The 27870-nt window shown below is 37.4% G+C and overlaps 1 protein-coding gene across 1 annotated transcript in view; it reads right to left on the bottom strand.

The window, feature by feature from the left end:
- Positions 1-27870, bottom strand: part of CFAP47 (cilia and flagella associated protein 47) — a 390193-nt gene that overhangs the window by 41231 nt on the left and 321092 nt on the right. Inside the window, exons 48-50 of the mRNA XM_066357757.1 lie at positions 23059-23154; positions 2686-2845; positions 1089-1183 (exon numbers count right to left, since the gene is read on the bottom strand). Of these exons, the coding sequence (XP_066213854.1) occupies positions 1089-1183; positions 2686-2845; positions 23059-23154 (351 nt within the window). The remainder of the gene's footprint in view (positions 1-1088; positions 1184-2685; positions 2846-23058; positions 23155-27870) is intronic.

Genomic DNA, 27870 nt, shown 5'->3' with positions numbered 1-27870 from the left:
AGTACTGTTATTTACAAGCAAAACTTGTAACTTTTCTTTCTAAGTGTGGTGACATAACTTAAGTCAGTAAATGACTAATTCTTTTTCAATAGAAAAAACTGGCATTGGAGAGAGAAGGAACATTCAAAATGTCAAGACTTTTCTCAGCTCATCTGAGGTGTTCAAGAGGGGGATCTAAAATAAGTATCTGTTTGCTGTGCAGAGAAATTCAGTGTTTCTTAGTTATGAAGAACTATGCCCAGAGCCTGGTAAGAGGTTGGGATGCTAAATTTCACTTTATGGCTACCTAAGAGGCATTGGTTTCTTAGGCTGATCTTTGGCAGCAAATGGGAAAAGCCAGAAATGTGGAGGAAGGGAGAAGAGTATTGAGGAAAGAGAACAAGCTTGAGCAAAGTCTGGAGTGTGTAGAGGAAAAGGGGGGGCTCTGAGAAAAAGGAAAGTATTTAAACAGTAGAGGTTTGATGTTGTGTGTAAGCAAAGTGAACCTCCTTGAGAACTTTAGTACATTCTGACTAGGTTTTGCAGAGCATCATGAAAGTTTGTGTCTGGGCTAACCAGGAATAGAGGGATAGGCTAGTTCTTGGATGAAATTTAGAATTACATAGAAGCTGGAATACGGTGATTAAATGTAATTAAAACCTGTGTTCTGACTAGGTTTTGCAGAGCATCATGAAAGTTTGTGTCTGGGCTAACCAGGAATAGAGGGATAGGCTAGTTCTTGGATGAAACTTAGAATTACATAGAAGCTGGAATACGGTGATTAAATGTGATGGGAGATCTACTGCAGGGCTTTGAGCGCCTCACAAAACATGAGATAAAGGGGACTTAAGCTAATGTAATTTTGATCTTAGTTGATTTCTGGCTTTCACCAACAGGAAGAGCAACAGGAAATGGTATGATTTTGTGGAAAGATCATTGGACACATTATTAAAAGACCAGATTCAGTCTTAGCACTCCCACCAATGAGGCTGATTACTTCACAACTTACTCTCCCTGGACCTCAACTTTCTTATTGTACAAAGAGAAGATGAGAAGGCCTCTAAGGTACCTCCGAATACTGGTGTTTTATGACACTAAAATGTACCTACCTGGAGGACCTTGATCTTCCTTTGCCTGTGGAAGTCCAATAATAGGGTATATCCATCGTATTGTGTGGATTTCTCCAGTGTTTACTCCCATAAGTCTAATTAGAAATTAAATTAAGAGTGAACAAAAAACATAAACACTGTCAATATTAGCATAAAAGAGCATATTCTCTATTAACCTAATGGTATTTGAGCAAAGCTTGTGAATTTAACTTTGTCAGAAAGAAACTAAGTATGAAATACAAAACACTTTCAGCAAATGTTGAGTTTATAAGCGTTTTAAAGCAAATCCAGGGAAATGATCACAAATAAAAATGGAATACAACTATTATGAAATGTAAGGTGCCTTGTTGTGCAATGGGTAGCGCGTCAGTCTCCTGTTATGAGATGTAAGTTAAAACTGAAGAACTTTTTCCACCAACATTTAAGTTTGGTATTTACTGATGTGAATAAACTGTGATTAATCAGAGGAAATATAGTTCCCACGGGTTATATTTTAAATTGGACAGGCAAAGCCTAAAATATAAAACAAAACAAAACACAAAAAATGCCATTAAATACATGACTTCAGAAAGTGATGAGTAATTCACTTTAGGAGATATCAATTGAAAGAAAGAGGGCATCTCTCAAAATGCTGAGTCCATTTTACACCATCAGGAGGCCATCAGTACTAGAAAAATGGGCCTGATCATTGCTGAAAACGGGCTTTTCTGGTTAAGAATGAAATATAAGTCACAGGTGGCAGGACCAGCTTTGTGGGCATGTGACCTGTGCAACAGCACAAAAGCCCCACATTTAGAATTGCTTCATGTTTGTTTAATGCACTTCTGTTACTGTCTTAAAATTATTAATTTTTGAACAAAGGTATCCCTCATTTTCATTTTACACTGGGACCCAGAAACTCTGTAAGCAGTTTTGACTGTAGGAGTGATGAAAAGCAAGACAGAATGGGCCCAAAGGAAAGATTTTTTCCAAATGTGGAAACTAAATATTTATACATAGGGCAGAGTTCAAATTTATTTTTAATTAAGATTTCTAGACCAAAAAAAAAAAATCTCTAGACCACTATTTAATTAAAGTATAAAAGCAGAGAAAACATTTAAATGCTGCATCAGTATTGGAGTTTGCTTTGTTTTCAGCGAAGCAAAGAGGGTACAAGTAGCCTGCATTCTGACAGTGATACAGGGTCCTCTCGTCATGGTCGAGGTTCATCAGGATGTTATGTCCACCCAGCACAGTGTCATCACTTTGTGAATGACAGCATCACGAGTCCTATACTTTACTCAGACACACTCTTTTAGGTTGTTCTCTAGATATAGATTATTTATTGTCTTAGCAGTAACTATTTTCCCAGTCAAAAAGGAGGCCCTTTGCATATGTCTCTGACTGATTCATTGATATAATTCTTAAGATTGACTTGATCATCACTCTGAAGTTCATATCAGCAATGCTATATACTATTTAACAAATACATTTTCCTCCTCTGAACAAATACATTTCAATACAATAGAGAATGTAAAAATCATCAACTTTATATTGCATAACATATAAAAGAAACTGATCATATCAGTGCCAGACAAAATGAAGGCAATATCCTTACTTTTTCATTTCTGGGGGCAATTCATCAAAATTGTCAATAGGCCAATTTTTTCCATTTGCTCTCATCATTTGAATAACAACCATTGTCTTCTTTATTTTTACAATTTTGGGATTATAACCGACGAAGATACGAGTCCTCATTCTTGGAGACAATTCAATTCCTTTTAAAAACAGGAAAGTAATTTTTAATGTGGTAATAAATTTCAGAATATAATTTGAACAGCATAAAGTAATTACCTAATTCCTTTACCGATAACAATTTTTTAAACCACTTATGAACAAAAAAATAAATATGCAAAATTGTAAATACATTTTACTGGCATCACTAGTTTTCCTCAAATGTCATCAACCCTATTGAAAACTACAGTTTAGGCCCTGGTTGGTTGGCTCAGTGGTAGAGCACTGGCCCGGCATGTGGAAGTCCCAGGTTCAATTCCTGGCCAGGGCACACAGGAGAAGCGCCCATCTGCTTCACCACCCTCCCCTCTCTCCTTTTTCTCTCTCTCTCTCTTCCCCTGCTGCAGCCAAGGCTCCATTGGAGCAAAGTTGGCCCGGGTGCTGAAGATGGCTCCATGGCCTCTGCCTCAGGCGCTAGAATGGCTCCAGTTGCAGCAAAGCAATTCCCCAGATGGGCAGAGCATCGCCTTCTGGTGGGCATGCCAGGTGGATCCTGGTCAGGTGCATGCGGGAGTCTGTCTCTCTGCCTCCTTGCTTCTAACTTCAGAAAAATAAAATAAATAAATAAATAAATAAATAAATAAATAATAAATAATAAATAAAAACTACTTTTTACCCAGAGGCAAGAAGATTATCCTGAAGAGGCTGGAGGGCTAAGTAAATGTTAAAAGTGATGGTTTGGGTTTCCCTGAGTGATAAAGGAATCATAAAACTCATGAATATTTTCAAGCTTTACTACATTTTACAGAAGAAAAAGAAAGTATAGCTATTTTTGACCCTTTAATTACTTGTATACTTTTTCCTAGACCATAACAGCCCAAAGTTCTGTTTTGAGTCCCCACATTGCTACCAGTTAACTGTTCATTTATAAAACTGATGCCATGAGGGAAGCCAGAGCTAATTTGGGAAAGGAAGGGGGGCATCTGCTCCACACTGTAAAGATCAGAAGACTGAGAGCATTTTTTTGAATTCTAATGAATTAGAGTGTTTCAAAGTTTACTTTGTCTAAGAACTACCTGTGAAATTTGTTAGATGTGAAGCTGGCTGAGTTTCACATTTAGAAATTCTAATTTACTAGGTCTGGGCCATGGCCCAGGATGCTGCATGTTTATGTAGTGTCTCATGGGATACAGAGGCAGATGGTAAAGGGACCATACTTTGAAAACATATCCTACATGTTGGACAAGTACCATAGTTCCCCATGTATAAGACGCTCCCATGTATAAAATGCACCTTAATTTAGGGGCCCAAAATTGGAAAAAAATGCATTACATAAAGTTACTGAACTGAAGTTTTGTTCATCATAAAATTCATACAACTCATCATCACTGTCAAAACTCCCATCCATTAGCTTGTCCTCATCTGTGTCTGATAATGATTACTATCTTCAACAAGGAGCACAGAGCGGGAAATGCAAGTAAAAACACCAACAACTACTGTATAAGACACACCCAGTTTTTAGACTTTTTTTGAAAAAAAACCTGTCTTATACATGGGGAAATATGTTATTAAGAGGTTGGAAGAGTGGTGAGCTAGGCATTTGTAACAGTGAGGGTTTCTAAGAGATAGGTATCTTCTTTTATTGTAAAACGTAATGCTATTTATTTTTTTACAAGAAAATAAGGGATATTGACTATATTCTGTTCTGTTTTTAATTCTTTGTTTTAAGATCAATGGTATTCACAGCCATTTTGTCTCAGATGAGAACACTATAGGGTGATGTCAGAGGAGGGGCAGCATAAGGGATCTCCTTGATCTCTTCACTTGAAATTTTAACAATTTGAACAGCTATAACTCAGCCCATAGGCAAGCCTGAGAGATCTGCATATTAAGCAACTAGAGGTGGGCAGACTGGAGCAGGAGAGGGTATTGAGAAAAATAAGGACACAGACCTGCAGCTGAGAGCTTGACCTGGGGCTCCAGATAGGGGAGAAACCTGTTTTGTCTGTGTTTCTTTCAGCTAGGAGGAGCAGAGAGATTCTGTGACCACACCCACAACAACTAGTTCAGCAGCTGAGTGCAGGGACATGGGCGGGGTACACTGGTCTGGGACATTGTCTGTTCTTCCAGTTCACAGAGTCCACCCATGGTCTGCTCTACAGGCAGAGAAACTGAGGCGCAAAGCCTGGCAATCCATCAGCTTCCCCAAACTTGCCTCCCTTCACCCCTAGTGTCAGGCTGCAGAGTACATCAGTATCATACTGGAGAACTGACACTAAAATACTACTGCTTCCCCTGAGCAAAGTGAGTCCTTTATGTTTGGTCCTCATCAGGGCACAAGTGAGAACATGCAGAGGCCCAAGGTCACCATTGCCTGGAGGAAGAACAAAGAAAGTGGTTGGGTTCCCCCAGCACAGCTCACCCCACCCCCAGCAACACAGATACACTGCACTGGGGTGGCAGTCAGCACTGGGATTTCAAAGAGCTAAAACTTATGATTCACTGCCACCTACTGGAAAATAATAGAAGGGCCTCTTGGAAGTAATCTATAAAAAAAGAGCCCCTCGCACTAATGCCTACACCTAGGTCCATCCATATAACAATGAATAACCAAAAAAGACATGCAAATCAGAAAGAAAATAACAAATCTCCAGAAATCAAACTTAAACCCACAAAAATTAGGATATAAATGACAAAGAATTCAAAATTGAAGTTCTGAAAATACTCAACAAAATGCAAGAAAACACAAATAAGCAATTTAATTCACTCAGAAAACAAACTAACGAACAAAACAAGTACTTTATCAAGAGATGGATAAAGAAGATGTGGCACATATACACTATGGAATACTACTCAGCCATAAGAAATGATGACATTGGATCATTTACAACAAAATGGTAGGATCTTGATAACATTATACTGAGTGAAATAAGTAAATCAGAAAAAAACAAGAACTACATGATTCCATACATTGGTGGGACATAAAAACGAGACTAAGAGACATGGACAAGAGTGTGGTGGTTACCGGGGGTGGGGGGAGGGAGGGCACGGGAGGGAAGGAGGGAGAGGGGAAGGGGGAGGGGGAGGGGCACAAAGAAAACTAGATGGAGGGTGACGGAGGACAATCTGACTCTGGGCGATGGGTATGCAACATAATTGAATGACAAAATAACATGGACATGTTTTTCTTGAATATATGTACCCTGATTTATTGATGTCACCCCATTAACATTAATAAAAATTTATTTAAAAAAAAAGAAATGGAAACTTTAAAAAATAAACCAAAAATAAATTCTGGAGATGAAGAATTCAATGAACTAATGAGCATAGGAAATAGAGTTAAGCATATGGAGGAAAAAAATTAGTAATACAAAAGACAGAAATTTAAAGAGGAGGCAGAGAGAACAGAGATTCAAAAATAAAAAAAGATACAGCTCTATGAGAATTATTTTACTTCATTAGAATGCTCAATGTAAGAATAATAGGCATACCAAAAGAAAAAGAGAGGGAGAAGGGAATGGAGAACCTATTCAAACAAATAATTGATGAGAATTTACTAATCCTATGAAAAGAAGCTAGGTCCTCAAATCCAAGAAGTGAGCAGAACACCTAGTTACTTCCATTCAAACAGACCTTCTCCAAGGCACACTGTATTAAAGCTATTAAAAATTAATGACAAATAAAGAATCTGCAAAGCAGCTAGAGAAAAGAAGAAAGTAACATATAAAGGAAAGTCCATTAGCTTATCATGAGACTTCTCAGTAGAAACCTTATTAGCCAGAAGAGAATGGAACCAAATATTCAAAGTACTGAAGACTTCGAATTACCAGCCAAGAACAATACATCCAGGAAAGTTATCCTTTAAATATTGAGGAGAAATAAAGACTTTCTCAGACATACAGAAACTGAGGAAATTATCACGAGAACACCCTCATTGCAGGAAATACTCAAGGGAGTTATTCTACATGAAACAAAATACAAAACATTACAAAGCTATGAGGAAGAACTCCAACAAAACTACAGCAGAAATAGGGATGATTTGTGACAACAAAAACATAAAAGGGGAGGAGGCAGAAGCAAAATAGGGTGGAAGGCAGAAGCATTCATAAGACAAAGGGCTCCTACATATATGAAAGTTCCTTTTTTCATCAACAAGACAGGTAATAACAAGTGTTGGAGAGGTTGTGGAGAAAAAGGAACCCTCATTCATTGCTGGTGGGAATGTAAACTGGTACAAGCACTATGGAATACAGTATGGGTCCTCAAAAAACGAACAACAGAGTTACCATATGACTCAGCATTCTCTCTTCCGTGTATCTATCCAAGAAACACAAAAACATTTGTTCTCAAAAATATATGCATCCCCGTGTTCATCCTAGCATTATTCATGGCCAAGACATGGAAACAACCAGTGTCCTTTTTTTTTTTTTTTTTTGCATTTTTCCGAAGCTGGAAACGGGGAGGCAGTCAGACAGACTCGCGCATGCGCCCAACCGGGATCCACCCGGCATGCCCACCAGGGGGCGATGCTCTGCCCCTCTGGGGCATCTCTCTGTTGCATCCAGAGCCATCCTAGTGCCTGAGGCAGGGGCCACAGAGCCATCCTCAGCGCCCAGGCCATCTTTGCTCCAATGGAGCCTCAGCTGTGGGAGGGAAAGAGAGAGAGAGAGAGGAAGGAGAGAGGGAGGGGTGGAGAAGCAGATGGGTGCTTCTCCTGTGTGCCCTGTCTGGGAATCGAACCCGGGACTCCTGCACGCCAGGCCGATGCTCTACCACTGAGCCAACCGGCCAGGGCACCAGTGTCCTTTGTTAGAAGATTGAATAAAGAAGATGTGGTACATATATACAATGGCATACTACTTAGTCATATGAGAGGATAAAATACTGCCTTTTGCAACAACATAGATGGACCTTGAGAATATTATGCTGAGCGAAATACATCAGTCAGAGAGAGCTAAGAACTATATGATTTCACTCATATACCAGATATAAAAATGAGACTCATAAAACATAGACAATAGTATGGTGGTTAGAAGAGGAAGGAGTTTCTGGAGATGGTGGGGGTAAAAGTGGCCAAATACACTGATGGAAGATGGTTTGATTTTGGGTGATGGGCACACAACCCAACATATAAATCAGGGGTCGGGAACCTATGGCTCGCGAGCCAGATCTGGCTCTTTTGATGGCTGCATCTGGCTCGCAGACAAATCTTTAATAAAAAAAAATAGTAACGTTAAAAATATAAAACATTCTCATATATTACAATCCATTCATTTCCTACCATTCATGTTTATGGTTGTGGGTGGCTGGAGCCAATCACAGCTGTCCTCCAGGACAACACCATATTTTTATTGGATAATGCGTAATGTACACAGGTTGTTGTATGGCTCTCATGGAATTACATTTTAAAATATGTGGCATTCATGGCTCTCTCAGCCAAAAAGGTTCCTGACCCCTGATATAGATCATGTACCATAGAGATGTACACATGAAACCTATATGATCCTATTAGCCAATGTCACCCCATTAAATAATTTAAAATTTAATTAGTTAATTTAAAGAAAGTACCATATTAAACTATTAAGAACATCAAGAAAAGAAATAGAAAATGGCCCCTCTGAAAAACATCTCAACTCAAAATTTTCAAATTTAAAATTTAATTCCTTCAGGAAGTGAAAATATTCTGTTTTAATACTATAGTTAAAAATGATTAATTAATATGATTACAAGTTATTATTTACTTGTAATGATTATATGCCAGATTCCGTGCTAAATAGTTTTCAAATATCTTATTTCCTTCACAGAAAAATGACCATAAATTAAATGCTATTATGTGTCATTTAAAAATATTCTTTTAATTTATTGATTTTAGAGAGACAGAGAGAGGAAGGGAGAAAAAGAGATGGAGAGGGAAGTGTTGATTTGTTGTTCCACTTAGTAGTGTATTCACTGGTTGCTTCTTGTATGTGCCCTGACCAGGATTGAACCCACACCTTGGTGTTTGGAGATGACACTGTAACCAACTGAGCAAACTGGCCAGGACTATATCTCTCATTTTAGAGATGGGGAAATTGAGATGATTTGGTTAACTTCCTCAGTCCCAATTAAAGACTTTATTGTGTGCTAAGCTATCTAAACAATGTGTTACCTTCAACTTTGTCTTTATGAGCTCTATATTTTTAGTGAATCATTGATTCAAATGAATTAAAACAGCAAGAGCTAGAATAGAATAAAAACAGCAAGAGCTGAGTCAACTATCATCATACATCCCCAAGCAAATCAAGTTTAGAAATGATGATCTACCCTTCTAAAATTATATTATCACTAAAATTAGACTATACTATGACTAACAATAAATCCAGACATTTGGATGGTGCAAAGAGTAGAAACAAACACAGAAAATGGAAATTCATTGCTAACACCATGCTTTCTTCTATTGTTTGAATTTAAAGTATGAAGAGATAATTCTATGACATATAAGGTCATTTAATTAATAATCTAGTAGCCTTTTTGTGGCTGTTATTGTTTACCAGACTAGAAAGAACTATTCACTACTGAATTCATGATAATCTTCTTTAATTATTTTGAACTGTGTGAATAGTAAAGAATCACTGTGCTGTTGTTAGCGTACAAAAAAAGATCACTGAAATTTAACATTGAAATAAAACTTTGAGAATTTATCAAATTCATTCTGTATCTCAATACCAAGTGTTGTTTCTTGTGATTTTCCCATTGTCCTTTGCAACACTAAGGAGAGACAAGAAAGTTGTCCTCACTTCTATCTTATAAAGAATGTATTATTCCATACGTAGGTGGGACATAAAAGTGAAACTAAGAGACATTGATAAGAGTGTGGTGGTTATGGGGGGAGGGGGGAAAGGGAGAGGGAAAGGGGGAGGGGGAGGGGCACAAAGAAAACTAGATAGAAGGTGACAGAAGACAATCTGACTTTGGGTGATGGGTATGCAACATAATTGAAAGACAAGATAACCTGGACTTGTTGATCTTTGAATATATGTAACCTGATTTATTGATGTCGCCCCATTAAAAAAATAAAATTATAATTAAAGAAAAAAAAAAAAAGGGATGACGTCAGAGTAATGGCGGGGTAGGAAGCGATTCCGATAAATCTCCCCCAAAACTCAACAAGATCTTCAACCAGAAACAGAAAAACCTATACTTGGAGCCTCCAGATGCTTCGCAATACACCCAAAGGTATGGTCGAGTGAAAAATTGGCTAAATATATAACCAAACCCCGAAGGAAATAGGGAGTAAGAAATGCTCCGCCTTCCTCACTAACCTAAACAGGGCGGCTTTCTCTGGTAACTGTGAATATAGAAACTGAGGCGGGCAAAGGGGGTGAATAGATTCAGGCCACGGCACAAACGGCTGAACCAGGCTGTGGCACGGAGATCCAAGCCGAGGAAAAACTGATCCTGTGGCAACCTGGGAAATACAAGCTAACACTCGCGCCGAACCCAAACAAAGAAAGACAAGCGGGGCAGCCATTTTACCCGGTCTCCTGGTTGGTGCGCAGTTAGTGGGCGAGAGATTTCTTCCTAGGCCCCGAGAGTGGGTGCCCGTGTTGCCCCACGGAGAGGCAGGGTCAGAGGCCTTTCTGTGGGCTGAGGGCAGAGTCTCTGGGCAGCCCCAGCGCCCTGGGAAAGCCACGCACGGGAGGGAGTGAGAACTAATTCCAACGGTGGAAATTTTCCGTGCTGCTGGGGGTTTCACTCAGAGGGAAACGCGGCCGGCCTCATATCCTGGTTTGCGCGCGCAGATAGTGAACGAGAGATTCCTCCGAGTGCCTCGGCAGTGCGCGCCCGTGTTATCGCACAGAGGGGCAGAGTCAGGGGCCTTTGTGTGGGCCAAAGCGGAATCTCGGGCCGCCCCAGCGCCTTGCAAAAGCCGCGCACGGGGACGGAGCGAGACTCAATTCCAATGCTGCAACTTTTCCCTGCGGTTGGGGGTTTCACTCAGAGCGTGAGACTGCTGGCCGGATATCCTGGTCTGCGCGCGCAGCCAGTGAGTGAGTTTCCTCCAAGCGCCCCGGAAGTGGGCGCCCGCCTGTGTTACCGGACAGAGTGGCAGACAGAACCAGAGGTCTTTGAGTGGTCGGAAAGCCTGCCTGGATTATGCTAGCAGCTCTGACTGACTGAGCCTTACCCAGAGCCCTGTGCTGAGTGGAAATAGAGTGGGGAGTTGCCAGCTCTTTGAGCCTCTTACTATCCAGGCAGAGGCAGCAGCAACCCCATAGCTGGATTATCAGGCTACTAATTGAGGAAGGAAAGACTAGGAGAAAGGCTCCAGGAACACGGACTCTCTCACTGTCGGAGCCTATAAATGCTAATAGCCTCGACTGCCAACGAGACTAAAGCACAATACATGACATTGCCATAGAGACTTATCAACTGCAAACCTCTACCTGAGCGTGCCAAAGGGGCAGAACCCGGGGTACAGAGTCACCGACCAGGAAGAGGGAGAGAAAAGAAAAAGCAAGAAGATAACCTCTCAAAATCAAGAATAATCTGCAGACTTTATAACCTATCCCATTTTATTATATTTGTTCGTTTGTTTCTCTTATCTTCATTCTTGATACTTTTTTTCCTCCTCCAATTTGGCCGATTAACTCTCTGCCGGTCTTACTCTCTCCTCTCCTTGAACTACACTACCCATAAGTGTTACATCTCCCATTATCTTTTCTCTTCTCTTCCTTTCTCTCTATGAGGGTTGCACTCCAAAACCCTTAACTCTCTCTCTCTCTCTCTCTCTTTCTCCTTTCTTTTTTCTTCTATTAGTGGTTCCCTCTTTTTTTCTCTCTCTCTCTTTCTTTTCTCCCTCTATATTAGTTTCTTCCTTTCTCCTTTACATCTCCTCTCATTCAAAACTCAATAACAAACAAATTATCTTATCTGGGACTCAAACTTATGTTTGTGGCATTTTGGGGGGGTTTTACTTCACCTTTTTAACTCACTAGCAGTCCTGCCATCCCTGGCTCTCCATTTTATCTAGTTCTTGTTCCACTAAATACAATAGTAATTTTTTAATTTGTCTCCCCATTTTTCCGTTTTCCTCTTATTCCTCTCATCATAACTCTTAGACAACCAACACCTAAAAGCAAATCATTTTATTCTTGACCCAAATTTTTTCCTTATTTGCTTTTTGTGGGTCCATATGTGCTTTTTTTTTTTTTTTTTTTGCTCCTTTATAACTTTTCCCCAATTCAGGCCCTCCATCACAGGCATTGTTTGTTATAATTCACAGTTCACCACAAGATTTTCTCAAGAAAGAGGGGAGAGGAGAGGAGAGGAAAAAAGGAGGGGGGAATAATTTCCTTTTTTAAAAAATTTTTATTTTATTTTTCTTTATTTCATTATTAATTTTTTTTTAAAAAAACAACTATTTTCGATTTTTAATTTTTTTATTATTTTTTTTAACTTTTTATTCTTTATTAAATCTCATTAATACTATCAACAAAACCACCCTCAGATGCCATTAAGGAAGAGAAAATCGAATATCATGGATACAAAAGAAAGAGAGGTAACACAGCTAGATGAGGAAAAATCTATGGAGAAAAAATTTAATATATTGGAAACCTTGGAGCTAAATGACAGAGAATTCAAGATAGAAATCCTAAAAATCCTCCGAGATATACAAGAAAACACAGAAAGACAATTTAGGGAGCTCAGAAAACAACTCAATGAACACAAAGAATATATGTCCAAGGAAATTGAAACTATAAAAACAAATCAAACAGAGATGAAAAACTCAATTCACGAGCTAAAAAACGAAGTAACAACCTTAGCTAATAGAACAGGTCAGATAGAAGAGAGGATTAGTGAAATAGAAGACAAGCAACTTGAGGCACAGCAGAGAGAAGAAGAAAGAGACTCAAAAATTAAAAAAAATGAGATAGCCCTACAAGAATTATCTGACTCCATCAAAAAGAATAACATAAAAATAATAGGTATATCAGAGGGAGAAGAGAGAGAAAATGGAATGGAGAACATACTCAAACAAATAATAGATGAGAACTTGCCAAGCCTGTGGAAAGAACTAAAGCCTCAAGTTCAAGAAGCAAACAGAACTCCGAGTTTTCTTAACCCCAACAAACCTACTCCAAGGCATATCATAATGAAATTGACACAAACCAACAGCAAAGAAAAAATTCTCAAGGCAGCCAGGGAAAAGAAGAATACAACATATAAAGGAAGGCCCATTAGATTATCATCAGATTTCTCAGCAGAAACTCTACAAGCTAGAAGAGAGTGGACCCCAATATTTAAAGTCCTGAAAGAGAGGAACTTTCAGCCACGAATACTATACCCATCAAAGCTATCCTTCACATATGAAGGAGAAATAAAAACATTCACAGATACAGAAAAGATGAGGGAATTTATCATCAGAAAACCCCCACTCCAGGAATTACTAAAGGGGGTTCTCCAATCAGATACAAAGAACAAAAAAAAAAAAAACAAAAACAGAGCCACAAGTAAAAGCTCCAAGAAGAACACAATAAAACCAAATTTAAACTGTGACAACAACAAAAAGAAAGAGGGGGAGAAGATGGAGATTAACAGTAGCAAAGGACGATGGAGTGCAAAAGTACTCACAAAATAGTTCGCTACAATGAACAGGGTAGGGACCCTTTTCATTACTCAAAGGTAAACACCATTGAAAAAACCACCACAGAAGCACATGAGATAAAAAAGATAGCAACAGTGGAAAGATGTATGGAATACAACCAAATAAAAACAAAAGATAGAAAAACGAAAGAGAAGGATCAAACAAGACACAAAACTAACAGAAAGGAAGATATAAAATGGCAATAGGGAACTCACAAGTATCAATAATTACACTAAATGTAAACGGATTAAACTCACCAATAAAAAGGCACAGAGTAGCAGAATGGATTAAAAAAGAAAATCCAACTGTATGCTGCCTACAGGAAACTCATCTAAGTAACAAGGATAAAAACAAATTCAAAGTGAAAGGCTGGAAAACAATACTCCAAGCAAATAACATCCAAAAAAAAGCAGGGGTAGCAATACTCATATCGGATAATGCTGACTATAAGACAGGAAAAGTACTCAGAGACAAAAATGGCCATTTCATAATGGCTAAGGGGACACTGAATCAAGAAGACATAACAATTCTTAATATATATGCACCAAACCAAAGAGCACCAAAATATATAAGACAGCTACTTATTGATCTTAAAACAAAAACTGACAAAAACACAATCATACTTGGAGACCTCAATACACCGCTGACGGCTCTAGATCGGTCATCCAAACAGAGAATCAACAAAGACATAGTGGACTTAAACAAAACACTAGAGCACCTGGATATGATAGACATCTACAGGACATTTCATCCCAAAGTGACTGAGTATACATTTTTCTCCAGTGTACATGGATCATTCTCAAGAATTGACCATATGTTGGGCCACAAAAACAACATCAGCAAATTCAGAAAAATTGAAGTTGTACCAAGCATATTTTCTGATCATAAAGCCTTGAAACTAGAATTCAACTGCAAAAAAGAGGAAAAAAATCCCACAAAAATGTGGAAACTAAACAACATACTTTTAAAAAATGAATTTGTCAAAGAAGAAATAAGTGCAGAGATCAAAAGATATATACAGACTAATGAAAATGACAATACGACATATCAGAATCTATGGGATGCAGCAAAAGCAGTAATAAGAGGGAAGTTCATATCACTTCAGGCATATATGAACAAACAAGAGAGAGCCCAAGTGAACCACTTAACTTCACACCTTAAGGAACTAGAAAAAGAAGAACAAAGACAACCCAAAACCAGCCGAAGAAAGGAGATAATAAAAATCAGAGCAGAAATAAATGAATTAGAGAACAGAAAAACTATAGAAAAAATTAATAGAACAAGGAGCTGGTTCTTTGAAAAGATCAACAAAATTGACAAACCCTTGGCAAGACTTACCAAGGAAAAAAGAGAAAGAACTCATATAAACAAAATCCAAAATGAAAGAGGAGAAATCACCACGGACACCGTAGATATACAAAGAATTATTGTAGAATACTATGAAAAACTTTATGCCACTAAATTCAACAACCTAGAAGAAATGGATAAATTCCTAGAACAATACAACCTTCCTAGACTGAGTCAAGAAGAAGCAGAAAGCCTAAACAGACCTATCAGTAAAGAAGAAATAGAAAAAACCATTAAAAACCTCCCCAAAAATAAAAGTCCAGGCCCTGACGGCTATACAAGCGAATTTTATCAAACATTCAAAGAAGACTTGGTTCCTATTCTACTCAAAGTCTTCCAAAAAATTGAAGAAGAAGCAATTCTTCCAAACACATTTTATGAGGCCAACATAACCCTCATACCAAAACCAGGCAAGGATGGCACAAAAAAAGAAAACTACAGACCAATATCTCTAATGAATACAGATGCTAAAATACTAAACAAAATACTAGCAAATCGAATACAACAACATATTAAAAAAATAATACATCATGATCAAGTGGGATTCATCCCAGAATCTCAAGGATGGTTCAACATACGTAAAACGGTTAATGTAATACACCATATCAACAAAACAAAGAACAAAAACCACATGATCTTATCAATAGACGCAGAAAAGGCTTTCGATAAAATACAACACAATTTTATGTTTAAGACTCTCAACAAAATGGGTATAGAAGGAAAATATCTCAACATGATAAAGGCCATATATGATAAACCATCAGCTAACATCATATTAAATGGCACTAAACTGAAGGCTTTCCCCCTTAAATCAGGAACAAGACAGGGTTGTCCACTCTCTCCACTCTTATTTAATGTGGTACTAGAGGTTCTAGCCAGAGCAATCAGACAAGACAAAGAAATAAAAGGCATCCATATCGGAAAAGAAGAAGTAAAGGTATCACTTTTTGCAGATGATATGATACTATACATCGAAAACCCCAAAGAATCCACAAAAAGACTACTAGAAACAATAAGCCAATACAGTAAGGTCGCAGGATACAAAATTAACATACAGAAGTCAATAGCCTTTCTATATGCCAACAATGAAACAACTGAGAAGGAACTCAAAAGAATAATCCCCTTCACGATTGCAACAAAAAAAATAAAATACTTAGGAATAAACATAACAAAGAATGTAAAGGACTTATATAATGAAAACTATAAACCATTGTTAAGGGAAATCGAAAAAGATATAATGAGATGGAAGAATATACCTTGTTCTTGGCTAGGAAGAATAAATATAATCAAGATGGCTATATTACCCAAAGCAATATACAAATTTAATGCAATTCCCATCAAACTTCCAATGATGTTTTTTAAAGAAATAGAGCAAAAAATCATCAGATTTATATGGAACTATAAAAAACCCCGAATAGCCAAAGCAATCCTAAAGAAAAAGAATGAAGCTGGGGGCATTACAATACCTGACTTCAAACTATATTATAGGGCCACGACAATCAAAACAGCATGGTATTGGCAGAAAAATAGACAATCAGACCAATGGAACAGAATAGAAAGTCCAGAAATAAAACCACATATATATAGTCAAATAATTTTTGATAAAGGGGCCAACAACACACAATGGAGAAAAGAAAGCCTCTTCAATAAATGGTGCTGGGAAAACTGGAAAGCCACATGCAAAAGAATGAAACTGGACTACAGTCTCTCCCCCTGTACAAAAATTAACTCAAAATGGATCAAAGATCTAAACATAAGACCTGAAACAATTAAGTACATAGAAGAAGACATAGGTACTCAACTCATGGACCTGGGTTTTAAACAGCATTTTATGAATTTGACTCCACAGGCAAGAGAAGTGAAGGCAAAAATTAATGAATGGGACTACATCAGACTAAGAAGTTTTTGCTCAGCAAGAGAAACTGATAACAAAATAAACAGAAAGCCAACTAAATGGGAAATGATATTTTCAAACAACAGCTCAGATAAGGGCCTAATATCCAAAATATACAAAGAACTCATAAAACTCAACAACAAACAAACAAACAATCCAATAAAAAAATGGGAAGAGGATATGAATAGACACTTCTCCCAGGAAGAAATACAAATGGCCAACACATATATGAAAAGATGCTCATCTTCTTTAGCTATTAGAGAAATGCAAATCAAAACGGCAATGAGATACCACCTCACACCTGTTCGATTAGCTGTTATTAGCAAGACAGGTAATAGCAAATGTTGGAGAGGCTGTGGAGAAAAAGGAACCCTCATACACTGTTGGTGGGAATGTAAAGTAGTACAACCATTATGGAGGAAAGTATGGTGGTTCCTCAAAAAACTGAAAATAGAACTACCTTATGACCCAGCAATCCCTCTACTGGGTATATATCCCAAAAACTCAGAAACATTGATACGTAAAGACACATGCAGCCCCATGTTTATTGCAGCATTGTTCACAGTGGCCAGGACATGGAAACAACCAAAAAGCCCATCAATAGATGACTGGATAAAGAAGATGTGGCACATATACACTATGGAATACTACTCGGCCATAAGAAATGATGACATCGGAACATTTACAGCAAAATGGTGGGATCTTGATAACATGATACGAAGTGAAATAAGTAAATCAGAAAAAACCAGGAACTGTATTATTCCATACGTAGGTGGGACATAAAAGTGAAACTAAGAGACATTGATAAGAGTGTGGTGGTTACGGGGGGGGGGGATGGGAGAGGGAAAGGGGGTGCGGAGGGGCACAAAGAAAACAAGATAGAAGGTGACAGAGGACAATCTGACTTTGGGTGGTGGGTATGCAACATAATTGAACGACAAGATAACCTGGACTTGTTATCTTTGAATATATGTATCCTGATTTATTGATGTCACCCCATTAAAAAAATAAAATTATTTAAAAAAAAAAAAACAAAAAAAAACACAAGTAAATTAAAAAAAAAAAAAGAATGTACCCATGTTTCCTTCTAATACCTATATGCTTTCATTTTTATAGTTAAATATTCAATCAATATGTAATTTATTCATATGTATGGAATGAAGAATGTATTCAATGTCATGAAATTTCTCTATGGGAATAGTTATCCCCAAACCAATTATTTAAAAGTTAACTGATTTGAATTGCTGTTTTCATGGCATTCCCATACATATTATGGTCTTTTTCTGGAGTCCTAGATTTCTTTGGTTTTTCTTTTACTTCATCTGCAAGTGCTACATTGTTTTCATTATATAAGTGGTTTAGTTTCTAGTAGGACTGCCTTTTCCTCCAGCTCATTTTTTAAAATAATTTTTTTTCTAAATTTGAAATGAACAGTTAGCTCCAGGATGTGGATGAGGTGGCAAATAGTACTTCTAATGGAATCACCCTACATTTATACTTTAGGTAATTGACACTTCTGTCCTTTCATGATCTATCCAAGAGCAAGAGTATGGCTTTTATTTTATTTTTCTCACTTGAGCATTATTTACAGTGCTTCCAGTCTCCTGGGATAAGTTTTCAGTCAGTCTAAGTTTTCAGCATCTTCATAAGTATTTTTTAGCTGGTAAAAAGCACACCAGTTGTTTCTATATCCTGATTGGGCAACCTAGCTGGTATGAAGATTACTACATATATTCATTAGATAAAACAATCTAATATATTCTAAACTCAAAACATTTTCTGAGCTTATCACTTTCAGTTTTACTTAATTTCCATATAGTAACTATGCATTCAAATTACAGACATATTAGCTTTTTTATATTTCTTGTATATAGTTATATTTAAAGCTAAGATAGAATACTAAAATTTGTTAAAGTTACATGAAAATTATACTAAATAGAATTATGTATATCTGGTTAGTTTTAATTATATGTATAAAATGATGTAGGAAAACAAACACTGATGTTTTAAAGAAAAAAATAATTTAAGTGTAATAGAGCAACATGGTCGAATGTATCTTCCCTATCTGCTTTTCTGCAATCTTTTCAGGAATCATTATCTAATCAGAAAAGTATTCCCTAATATTGTGATCACTCCCATAACAACAACCTAATTAAGGCTCTAAATCTTTTCTTTTAAATTAAAGATAAAATTTAATTAGTCTTTACAGAAATTATTAGCATCATGTACAATGTCTTGGATAATGTAGTAATTCTTCTAACACCAAGAGTACTAAAGTGATATAATAGTTATTATATAATAATACTTTCAAATATATTAATTTTTCTCATGTAAATGATTAAAGGTTTTCTTCTTTTTAGCAGAGAACACTGTCATCATTTTAAGTAAAGCCTTTATATTATCAAGAAAGCAATAAGAGAAAATATAATAGTGAGTTGTTGCATTTAAAATCAATAATAAAATATTAAGTATAAATAACCATTGAAGTAGCTTGGATTATGTGACACCAAATTGTGTATTTTCTGTTGCTCTCACATCACAAAAAGGATGAGCTATATTGAAAATATTAATACTATCTTAATAGGTTATCTAAAATGGTTTTGAGCATGATTTTTTTCCATTATAACACATGCAAAAAATATTTAAAAGTAAAATTTAAACATTTCTGAAGACACAAATTTGATGGACTAATAAAAATACAATAAAATGAACAGTGATAAAGTTTTAGGTATCAAAGAAATACCATTCTTTCCTACATGTACAGTTATAATTTAAACTATAAAACAAGGAAGGATAGTCAGTAAAGCTCTGAAAAGTAATGTGAGAGAACGATCCTGAACACATAGTAAAGCACATTATAAAGCCTCTCTAATGAAAACAGTGTAGTTTTGTTCTTAAGGACAGATTTGGTGGAATAGTAGAGATAACACAGAAAGAACCCAAGTACATATGGCTGTGTAGTCTCTGACAGTGGTGGCAAATCAAATTACTGGGGATAAGATGGGCTTTAAAATAAATCTTTTTTTAACCTTATTTTTATTAATTTTAATTCAGTGACATTGATAAATCAGGGTATATATGTTCAGAGAAAACATCTCCAGATTATTTTGACATTTGATTATGTTGCATACCCCTCACCCAAAGTCAAATTGTCTTCCGTCACCTTCTATCTGGTTTTCTTTGTGCCCCTCCCCTCCTCCGATCCCTCTCTCTCCTTCCTCGCCCCTTCCCCACTCCTCCATCCCACCCCCTGTTAACCATCACATTCTTGTTCATGTCTCTGAGTCTCATTTTTATGTCCCATCTATGTATGGATTCATATAGTGCTGGTGGGAATGCAGACTGGTGCAGCCTTTGTGGAAAACATTAAAACATCAAAAAATTAAAAATCAAACCGCCTTTTGACCCAGCTATCCCACTTTTAGGAATATACCCCAAGAACACCATAGAACTGTTCCAAAAAGAGAAATGCAGCCCCATGTTTATGGCAGCATTGTTCACAATAGCGAAGATCTGGAAACAGCCCAAGTGTCCGTCAGTGGACGAGTGGATTAAAAAGCTTTGGTACATATATACTATGGAATACTACTCAGCCATAAGAAATGATGACATTGGATCATTTACAATAACATGGATGGACCTTGATAACATTATACAGAGTGAAATAAATAAATCAGAAAATAAATCTTGAATAAAGACACCCATTTGGATAAATAGAGGGAAGTACCATGTTCTATACCGAAAGACTCAATATTTCTAAGATGCTAGTTGCCTTCATATCAATGTACAGTTTCAATATACTTCAAGTAAAAGTCCTAGCAGGGGGTATGTGTGTGTACATGTCTGTGTGTGTTTGGAAATCAAACTAGCCGATTCTAAAACTCTTAAGAAAGTGCAAAGGGTCTAGAGTAACTAAGAAAATCATGAAGTTCAGGAACATTTTGAAAGATATATGTTGTCACATATCCAGACTTGTCATATAGCTATAATAGTTAAGGCAGTATGCTATTAGTGCAAAGACAGATGAATAGAGAACTGAAACTGAAGAGAGTCCTGAAACAGATTCATACACACATTGTCACTGGATTTGAAAAAGTGTCACCATAATTCAGTGAAGGAAATGATGGCTTTTCTATAAAACATCCTAGGACAATTTGGTATACATGATAAATAAAATGAACCTTGGCTCTTACACGTCACCACATTTTAAATTACTGAAGTATGTATCAGGAAAAGTAAACAATAACGCTTCTAGTAAAAAGAGGAATTTATTTTAACAACTTTATGCTCCAAACTATCGAGATTACTGCCAGTATACAGTACCTGTATATCAGCTCTTTGAGAACTGCCTTCACCTGAAGGGAGTCAGCCAACCAAGGTCAAACTCCTTTCTAAGGCAGACTGCACTTAATGATGGACTGATGTGGGCAGTGGGTGAGGTGGGGATCAAGGCATAAAATCCTGGCCTCCTCATCCCAAATGAGGGCAAGTCTGAAGGGCTATCCTAATTCCAGTGCTTGGCATGCTGTAACTGGAACCTGTGTCCCCACCTTTTCCCTTTGTTCGGGCCTGTTCCATTTGCTTCCCCCAGTGGTGTGTAGACCATGAGAGCATTCCTTAATAAACTTCCTTCACACTAACCTCCTTCTCAGGGACTGCTTCCTGGGAAAACTGTTTTTGCAACAGTGATACTTAAAATACTTCTGAGTAAAACTTTACCAGATATTTTAAATTTTTATTTCATTATTTGTTGACTGATGTTTTATAGCTGTTTATGACAGTACTGAGCAGTTGGGTAAGAGCAGAAGCCCTCCATTCAAACCCAAGTTTCAGCATACACTGGGGGTGTGGCATTGGACCTAACTTCTACACGTCTCAGTATACTCATCTCTAATACAGGGGTGTTAATAGGATCTATTTCATATGGTTGTGAGGACTAAATCAATCACTATGAAGTGCTTCAATAGTCCCTGGCAAGGAGTACATTGCTATTGCTTATGACAAGTGGCACTGTTTTCCATTAAAATACTATTAAGTAAATTATCATATAGGTCATACAATGGTATGCCAAAATTTGTGAAGGTGGCATATGATTACTTAATTATATTAGTGATATTTTAAAAATAAAAATGTTAAACAAAAGAGAATACATAAAGGATTAAAGATATCAAAAAGAAGAAAAAAGCTAGATTATTTTGAAAATATAGATATATCTGCAAAGTTGGATACTCTGAAATACAAATATAAAAATAAATAAGAAATAGTTATCTAATATTCTGTAAGAACTCCATTTCAAGAAAACTGGATTCACTAAGATAACAAGACTATTTAATCAATAAGTAATTGATGAAAATTAAAATCATTTGTCCAGTAATTGTTTCACTTAGACAACAAATGGATTTCAGAAGCAAAATAACTGTTATTTATTTCTTCATTTGTTTTTTTAGAATATATTTCCTGGCATGTACTACCAGCATGCTAGGTCTTGTTTTTAATAAAACATAAAACAGGAAATTGTTTTTGGGTTTAGCTATTTTCATCTATATAAATAATACTAATAACCCATACTTGTAAATGGTATTAGAGTGAGTTGAGAAATTTATTCATATACATAATTATATTTGTTTTTCAAAAAATACACTATTAGGTAAAAATTGATTTTCATTCTTTATAATGTCCAAAATGGGGTCTAGAGGGTACAGAAAAAATAGCTCAAGTTGCCTGACCAGGTGGTGGCACACTGGATAGAGAATCAACCTGGGACACTGAGGACCTAGGTTCAAGGTCCTTGGCTTGAGTGCGGGCTCATCTAGCTTGAGTGCAGGCTCACCAACTTGAGGGCAAGGTTGCCGGCTTGAGTGAAGGACCACAGACATGACCTCATGGTCGCTGGCTTGAGCCCAAGGTTGCTGGCTTGAGCAAGGGGTCACTGGCTTGTTGGAGGTTTATATATATTATTATTTGAACCCTTTTAAGATTTAAGTAAATCTTAAAATTATAGAATCAGGGAATGTGCAGATAATTCAGTATTTTCAAGCTTTTGCATAGTGCATTTTCACTAATGAAATAAAAGATAGTTTTGCATCTCATTTGCATAATCAAACAACTTTCTTTGACTTGTTTGCTTTTATGTTCTTGTTTAATAAAAAAAACTCAAATTTTTTTTATCGTTTCATATTCATTTTAAAATATCCCCTAATTTTTGTGAGCAGTATAGATAAAGGTTATACTATTCATGTTTTTCTATGAACTTAGTAAAATTTGTGTCAAGAATTATAATTTGTATAATTAATTACTATCAAGCATTTATTAAGACAACCGACATATTTCATTTTCTCTAAAATATAATGGCATACAGAATGACAGAATATAAGGTAGAAATCCTGTACCTTTTGAGGCAGTCATAGCAAGCCTGAAAGCAGAAGTCTCAGCAAAGAAACTACTGCACTGAATTCCAAGAAAGAGCTTCTTGGGCACTTGCTGATCTAGTAAAAATATAAAGAGATATTACACTTTAATATCACACTTAAGAGAAAAAAAACATTAGTGAAGATTATAATAGAATTAAAACTCTTCTCTAATGGGACATTTCTCAGATGATTACTTTTGAAAATACATTTTAAGATGAAATTTAAATTATACTTTTGAAGAACTTATTTAACATTACATGTAATTTTCTCTATAATATTTAAGAAACATTATAAAATCAACTCATACATCCTTGGAATTTTAATTTAAACCAGTCTAATAACAGATATTACTGAGACTGTATTTGAGTCAACAATCTAAATTTATTTGTTTATTTATTCATTCAGGTGAGAGGAGGTGAGATAGTGAGGCAGATTCCCTGTAGTACAGGATGTAAATGGGAAGCATCAGTATAAAATAATAATTTTTTAATAATATTTCTTTGCTCTGTCCACCTCAAGGGACAGCCCAGCAGCCATGAGCACATCTAGCATCCATATCGCGGATACTAAATACCCTCTCTCTATAAAATGAGTTTTGGAAAAACACTTAATTTGAGCTTTATAGCAAGTTAAGGGCAAGTTAACTGGACTATCTTGTGCCACAAAGTAACAAAACGTTCAAAAACTAAAGGAGACAATCCAAAGGTCTTGAGGATTGACTTGTAAGAGATACCATTGGCCAAATTTAAGAGTATTCAAAATGATAAATTTTTAAAAAACTTAAGAAAATGAAGTAGCCCTATTTCTTCTAGGCCGTCCTTATTAACTAAAAATTGCCAGACAGCACAGCAGACAAGCACGGGGAAACTCCTGAATTGTGAAGGAAGAGGCAGCCAGCCTGGAGACCTTGGAACTTGAGGAATGACATGGGGTAAGTTCCCTGGTTTCCATATTGCCTCTCATATATACTGGACAAGGCACTACAGAAGCCTCCAAATCAGTTATCCTCAATACAAGAGGAAAAAGGAAAAAAGGTTTGATATTCTTTTCTCTCGATGTAAGAGCCCTGGACTTGTACAAATATTAGCTCTAATTCTTTTAAATTGGTCATAAAAGCCATAAGGTCCTACTTGATCTGGAGACAGAGAAATAGACAGAAGCGATGTGTGTCAAAGACATTTCTGTTAACGTTTTGTTTTTGTTTCTGTTGTCCTAAACTCAGGAACATTATCCAGAAATATAGTGATACTGACATTTTTTACACAAAGGGATTAAGTAGCATTCCCTGAATAAAAAGTGGGCCATCAGCAGATAATATTGTTCAGTGATCAAAGAATTCTAGAATCACTAGCTAGCAGCAACTTTAGAGATGCCCTGGTATATCCCCCAGTGTGTTAGGAGATATAGAATCCCAAAAGCCAGAAGTTCCTTGCCCAAGATCACAAAGCGTGTCTTCTGAATTTAGACCCCCGTACATTTTATAAATTGAATGCTCTATAGTCAAATGTGATAGTGTAATGCAGGGGTCGGGAACCTGTGGCTCATGAGCCAGATGTGGCTCTTTTGATGGCTGAACCTGGCTTGCAGACAAATCTTCAATTAAAAAGTAATAACATTAAAATATAACATTCTCATGTATTACAATCCATTCATTTCCTACCGCTCATGTTCATGGTTGCGGGTGGCTGGAGCCAATCACAGCTGTCCTCTGGACAACACCAAACTTTTAGTGGATAATACATAATGCACATGGATCATTATATGGCTCACAGAATTACATTTTAAAATATGTGGCATTCATGGCTCTCTCAGCCAAAAAGGTTCCCGACCCCTGGTGTAATGGGTATGTGAAAACAAGAAAATTTGTGGTGTAAAAGGTAAGAAAAAAAATCTGATTCTATACTCATACTCAAAAATGTTCTAGCCTGACCAGGCGGTGGTGCACTGGATAGCCTGTCAGCCTGGGATGCAGAGGACCCAGGTTGGACCCCTGAGTTTGCTAGCTTGAGCACAGGCTCACCAGCTTGAGTGCGCAGTTGCTGCCTTGAGCATGAGATTATAGACATAACCTTAAGGTCTCTGGCTTGAAGCTCAAGGTCGCTGGCTTGAGCAAGGGGTCACTCACTCTGATGTAGTCTCCTCCCCGACCCCTGTCAAGGCATATATGAGAAAGCAATCAATGAACTAAGGTGCTGCAATGAAGAATTGATCCTTCTCATCTCTTTCCCTTTCTGTCTGTTCGTCCCTAACTGTCCCTTTCTCTGTCTCTCTTAAAAAATTTTTTTTTCTGAAGAGTTGGGGGAAGGGGGGTAAAAGGTCTCTCTCTTTAAACACACACACATAAATATGCATACATATATATTTATTATAGGTATTTAGATATATATAGATATATATTGTTACTAAAATATATAGTTTGATTTTAATTATGAAGACATAATCAAGGAAATCTACCATGTGAACTCTTATAAGACAGCTGGTCTGGACTCTAAACTGCCAATAGCATAAAACACAGAACAAGGTAGATTAAATGAGACTTAAGATATCTGACAACCAAATGCAATGCATAGTTCATGATGGGATCCTAGTTTGAAGAAAAAAGAAACTAAGGTATAAAGAGACTTATATAGTTGATATATAACTTTCCTACCTACTAACCTCAAATCTACCAATACTGTTTAGCTGTTAATTCAAATATTGACATAGCTGATTGACTGAATTTGGGAGAGATTTATCTCTTTTTATTTATAAACTTATGCACACTCTGCCAATTTACAATGATCACCACACATTAAAAATCAGTATTTATTCAACTCTGAAGTTACTTTAGTTAAGATTCAGACAGTTTCCAGGTACAAGATTTTCATAAGCTAATTCTAACATGTAAAAATCGAATGCACTAAGTAGTGCCTCTCCATGTCCTATAGGTATGTCTAACTTTTAACTACGCTATATTGTGTGCTTTATTATGTTATTGCTGTGAACACCACGGTCATAACTAAGTGAGTAAACAACAACTCAATACAGTACTTTGTGTACATTTACCAACCCACAATATGAAAGTTATATTGGTAAAATAATATATTGTGTTGATTGGTATGAACATTTTACCCTTACTATTACTTTTTTCTTCAATAAAACTATGACATATTTTATGAATTTAATCCTAAAGGCAAGGGAAATAAAGGCAAAAATAAAGGACTGAAACTATATCAAACTAAAAAGCTTCTGCACAGCAAAAGAAACCGACAAAACAAAAAGGCAGCCTACAAAATGGGAAAACATATTTACAAAAAGCAGCTCTGATAAGGGGTGACTATCCAAAATATATAAATAATTCACAAAGCTCAGGAACAAACAAACAAACAATCTAATTAAAAAATGGGGAAAGCCAGACCTGTGGTGGCACAGTGGATAAAGAGTCAACCTGAAATGCTGAGGTCACCAGTTAAAAACCCTGTGCTTGCCTGGTCAAGGCACATACAGAAAGCAACTACTATGAATTTTTGTTGTCCGGGTTCGATTCCCGGCCAGAGCACATAGGAGAAGCGCCCATTTGCTTCTCCACCCCCCCCCTTCCTCTCTGTCTCTCTCTTCCCCTCCTGCAGCCAAGGCTCCATTGGAGCAAAGATGGCCCGGGTGCTGGGGATGGCTCCTTGGCCTCTGCCCCAGGCACTAGAGTGGCTCTGGTCACGGCAGAGCGACCCCCCGGAGGGGAAGAGCATCGCCCCCTGGTGGGCAGAGCGTTGCCCCTGGTGGGTTTGCCAAGTGAATCCCGGTCGGGCGCATGCAGGGGTCTGACTGTCTCTCCCCGTTTCCAGCTTCAGAAAAAAAAAAATAGATGCTCATTAAGTACTGACTAAATGTTCACCTCCTACTTTATCAATATAAATACAAACGCTAAAATAGTCATTTAGGTAAGCCCTGGCCAGTTGGCTCAGTGGTAGAGTGTTGGCCTGGCATGTGGAAGTCCCAGGTTTGATTCCCGGCCAGGGCACACAGGAGAAGCGTCCATCTGCTTCTCTACCCCTCCCCCTCTCCTTCCTCTCTGTCTCCCTCTTCCCTTCCTGCAGCCAAGGCTCCATTGGAGCAGTTTGCCTGGCACTGAAGATGGCTCCATGGTCTCTGCCTCAGGCACTAGAATGGCTCCAGTTGCAGCAGAGCAACTCCCCAGAGGGGCAGAGTATCGCCCCCTGGTGGACATGCCAAGTGGATCCCGGTAGGGCACATGCAAGAGTCTGTCTGTCTGTCTTCCCCCACTTCTCACTTCGGAAAAATACAAGAAGGAAGGAAGGGAGGGAGGGAGGGAGGGAGGGAGGGAGGGAGAAATTTAAATAGTCATTTATGTAGGAATAAAGTTATGAGTTAGTTCAACCCCTGCCATTGGCAAACACACAAATTAGCTGGTTTGGAATATGGTTAAATGAGCAAGAGCACACACACACATACATGTAATGAAAATGTGTCTTACAATCTTAATGCGTATAGCAGGCCTTCATTCCTAATGTTTAAACTCAGACCCTGCTTCCCATTCATGACTATCTCTCCCATTCCCAACTTTATTTCTGGCTAAGCAGGGTGGAAACTTCAGAGCTAAGGACTGGGGTAGAGGGCATAATTACTGATGAGAATTGTAGAGACAGTTCAAGGATACCAGCCAGTGAGCAAGGGTACAATCTAGGCCAGGCATCCCCAAACTACGGACCGGGCCGCAATCCACCTCCCTGAGGCCATTTATCCAGCCCCCACTGCACTTCTGGAAGGGGCACCTCTTTCATTGGTGGTCAGTGA

The sequence above is a fragment of the Saccopteryx leptura genome, chromosome X (assembly GCF_036850995.1).
Source record: "Saccopteryx leptura isolate mSacLep1 chromosome X, mSacLep1_pri_phased_curated, whole genome shotgun sequence".
NCBI classification, from domain to species: Eukaryota; Metazoa; Chordata; class Mammalia; order Chiroptera; family Emballonuridae; genus Saccopteryx; species Saccopteryx leptura.
The sequence above is the reverse complement of the archived record's forward strand: the minus strand, read 5'-3'. Positions and strand labels throughout refer to the sequence as shown.